Consider the following 3,153-nt stretch of genomic DNA (forward strand, 5'->3'; position numbering starts at 1 on the left):
AGGATCAAAATTTTATTTGAGAATTTAATATTAATTAATATATTTTTACATGCAGTAGAAAAGATTTAAATCTTTGACAATTAATTAAACAGATTAATAAACTAACCATTAATTTGACCCAAGTTAATTTTCAAGTAATGAATTCTGAGTTATTTTAAAAGAGAGAGTTTATGCATGGATGTAAAATTTGAAGGAAAAAATGTGATTTAATTTTAATTTGAATCTATAATATGTAATTCTTNNGTTTATTCTTGAAGCTATGGTTATATAAAAAGTGCATTATTTCATCCTACTTCAGTCTAGTTTTATTTATTTATTTATTTACTTTGATAATTTATTAATTGTTCCACCCACCAAAAGCATGCTAGGTGAGGAGCTACGTATTAATTTAAAAGACAAAATACAGAGCTGCCTCAAACTAGATATAGAAAAGGAGCCAACATGTGCAATCTATACCGCACATAAAATTACTTCATATATAATATATCCAAAAAAGAATATTCTTCTAACTCACTCATTAGAAGCTGATAGCAAGTTAGCAACAATATTCACTTTAATTTTTATGTGATAGGTATTTGATTTTTTGCTATTATACTTGACAACAGCTATATATTTTTCTGGCTCAGATGGCACGTTTTTTTTTTTTGGGTATATAGATGGCACTGTATGGAAGATGTGGAATGAAAGAACCTTATTAGTGTTTAATGTAATTTTTGAGTTCCAATTTTAATTTGGTTGCTATCCTTCTAAATTTTGTTATTTAATCTTGAAATTATTAGAGATATTGTTTTCTGTTTTTATTTTCTAATTGTTATAAATATTTTATTTAAGCAACAAGGACAACCTATTATTTCTATTTGATTTTTATGTAGAGGTCGAAACTGATTATGAATTATGGATTTTGGGATGGTCTATCGTAGATTTGGAATCTCAAGTGGAGAAGGCGTACCCTTGAGTGAAATAGTAAATACGGTAAAAAACTTCATATTACCCTACAAGATGCTTTCGGAAGATAATATCATTTGGAAGCTTTCGGAAGATGGATCCTTCTCGGTTAAATCTATGGCAATCACGGCTATTCGAGAAAAAATGGGTATTGTGGAATTCAAACACGGTGTAATTAAAGTTATATATTAAATAGTATTTTATCTTATTAATTAGGTACTCTTGAAGTATTCTAGTGTACATAGATGGTTAGATAGAGTATGTTTATTAGGGTTAGGATGTCTAATGTTCTTGTATATATATGGATAATAGTAATGATAAAGACATTAAAGCTTTTCATCCCTCAACTATCTTTTTTTCTCTCTTCAAAGCCTCCTCTCATATGATACTTGCTCCACTATTTTACCACTCGGTTTGAACAGAGTTTTGTTATGATGCGGTGAGCGTGGAGCCTACAACAAAGTGTGAATCTTTCGCTGAGAACATGTAGTGAGAGTAGCTCGTGAAAGATAGATCTAACCTATTTATTCATTAATGGCAACGAATGAGGCAGAGGTGATGAATCCAAAACACGCAAAGTTTTGCTGCAGCAGATTTTCAGAATTTTGCAAAGATGATGGCTCAGTTTCAAGCTTTCCAAGCCACTTCTAGATCTAACACCAACCTTCTTCAAGATCCTTCAAGTTATTACTACCTTCACCCAAGTGAGATACTTGAAATCGCTCTCACAACCACACTGAACTACCACACCTGGTCTACATCTGTGTGGATCTGTCTAAAATCGAAGGATAAAATTAGATTCATTGATGGCACGTTACTCAAACCAGCTCCAACAGATGATTCATATGATGCTTGGGATCGTTGCAACACGGTTGTGCTGTCATGGCTACATGGATCATTGAGTCTAGAAATTTTGCAGAGTGTACTGTGGTGTGATAATGCACACGAACTGTAGAAAGACCTCAAACATCAATTTTATGAGGGTGATCTATTTCGGATTGCTGAGCTTGAGGAAGATCTGTTCAGCACAAAGCAAGGTGAGTTATCCATCATCTCTTACTGTACAAAACTGAAAAGGATCTGGGAAGAAATAGACGAATTCAGACCCATACCAACTTATGCTTGCTTGAGTAATTGTAGCGATGGATTAGACATAATGAGGCAATATAGGTTGCAGTCTTATATGATTCGTTTTCTTAGAGGTTTAAATGACCAATATGCAAGTATGCGCTCCCATATTATGTTGCTTAAACCCCTTCCAGATGTGAATACTATTTTTTCTCTACTTCTTCAACAAGAAAGACAAATGATGCATCTCATTGAATCAGATTCTAGAATACTAATGAATGCTGTTCACACTAAATCTATAGGTGAAGGAGAGACTTACCAGCCTAGTCAAGGCAGTGCTAAATTTATCAATACTGGAGGTGAAAAAGGTAAATTTGGGGCCAACAATGTCAGAGAAAGAGGAAGAGGGCGTCATAAAGGTGGCAAAGGTACTACTAGAGGAGCTCCCAAATTTTGCTCTTATTGTGGAAAACAAGGTCACTTGGTGGATACATGTTACCAGAAGCATGGCTTTCCACCACATTTGCAACCAAATTACTCTAATGGAGTACCTCTTTTAGCTAATTTAGTGAACTCAGTGATAGTTGTGAGTAATACAGAATGTAATCCCACACCTGTTATCCAAAATGAAGGCAAGATCAGTTTGGATGGGATATTCTCGGATAGACAGAAAGAAGCACTTATTGCACTATTCCAGCAACATGAAAAACCTCTTCATGATGAAAATTTAGCAACCATTCATACTCCTTTAGCCAGTATATTTCATCTCATTTCTCATTCCGATTTTGAATTGAATTCTAAAGATTGAATCTTAGATAATAGGGCAACTGCTCACATTTGTTTTAGTCTTAAACATTTTTATTCTATTAAATATATTAATCCAGTTAAAATTGTCATGCCAAATGGTTCACAAACTATTACAACCTTATGTGGAACAATTTTTTTTCAGCTGATTTTTATTTGAGTGAGGTTCTATATGTACCAAATTTTAAATGTAATCTCATTTCTATTTCAAAAGTTACTAATGCCTTATCTTGTTGTTTTATGTTCAATACTCATAATTGTGAGATTTAGGAGCGGCCTACCTTGAGGATGATTGGAATTGCTGATCAAAAGTGAGGGCTGTATACAATGAATACT

The 3,153-nt window shown here is 33.4% G+C and overlaps 1 protein-coding gene across 1 annotated transcript; it reads left to right on the top strand.

The window, feature by feature from the left end:
• On the top strand, positions 1,559–2,821 carry LOC107633071. The gene is made up of 2 exons (XM_016336704.1): positions 1,559–1,816; positions 1,901–2,821. The coding sequence occupies exons 1-2, from the start codon at positions 1,559–1,561 to the stop codon at positions 2,819–2,821; spliced, it is 1,179 nt and encodes a 392-aa protein (XP_016192190.1).

Source organism: Arachis ipaensis, chromosome B03 (genome assembly GCF_000816755.2).
Source record: "Arachis ipaensis cultivar K30076 chromosome B03, Araip1.1, whole genome shotgun sequence".
NCBI classification, from domain to species: domain Eukaryota; kingdom Viridiplantae; phylum Streptophyta; class Magnoliopsida; order Fabales; family Fabaceae; genus Arachis; species Arachis ipaensis.

Excerpts from the sequence above, each read along its gene's own strand:
- LOC107633071 (XM_016336704.1), top strand. The coding sequence starts at position 1,559 with ATGATGGCTCAGTTTCAAGCTTTCCAAGCCACTTCTAGATCTAACACC. Across the intron at positions 1,817-1,900 it reads CTTGGGATCGTTGCAACACG|AAAGACCTCAAACATCAATT; the intron begins GTTGTGCTGTCA and ends CACGAACTGTAG.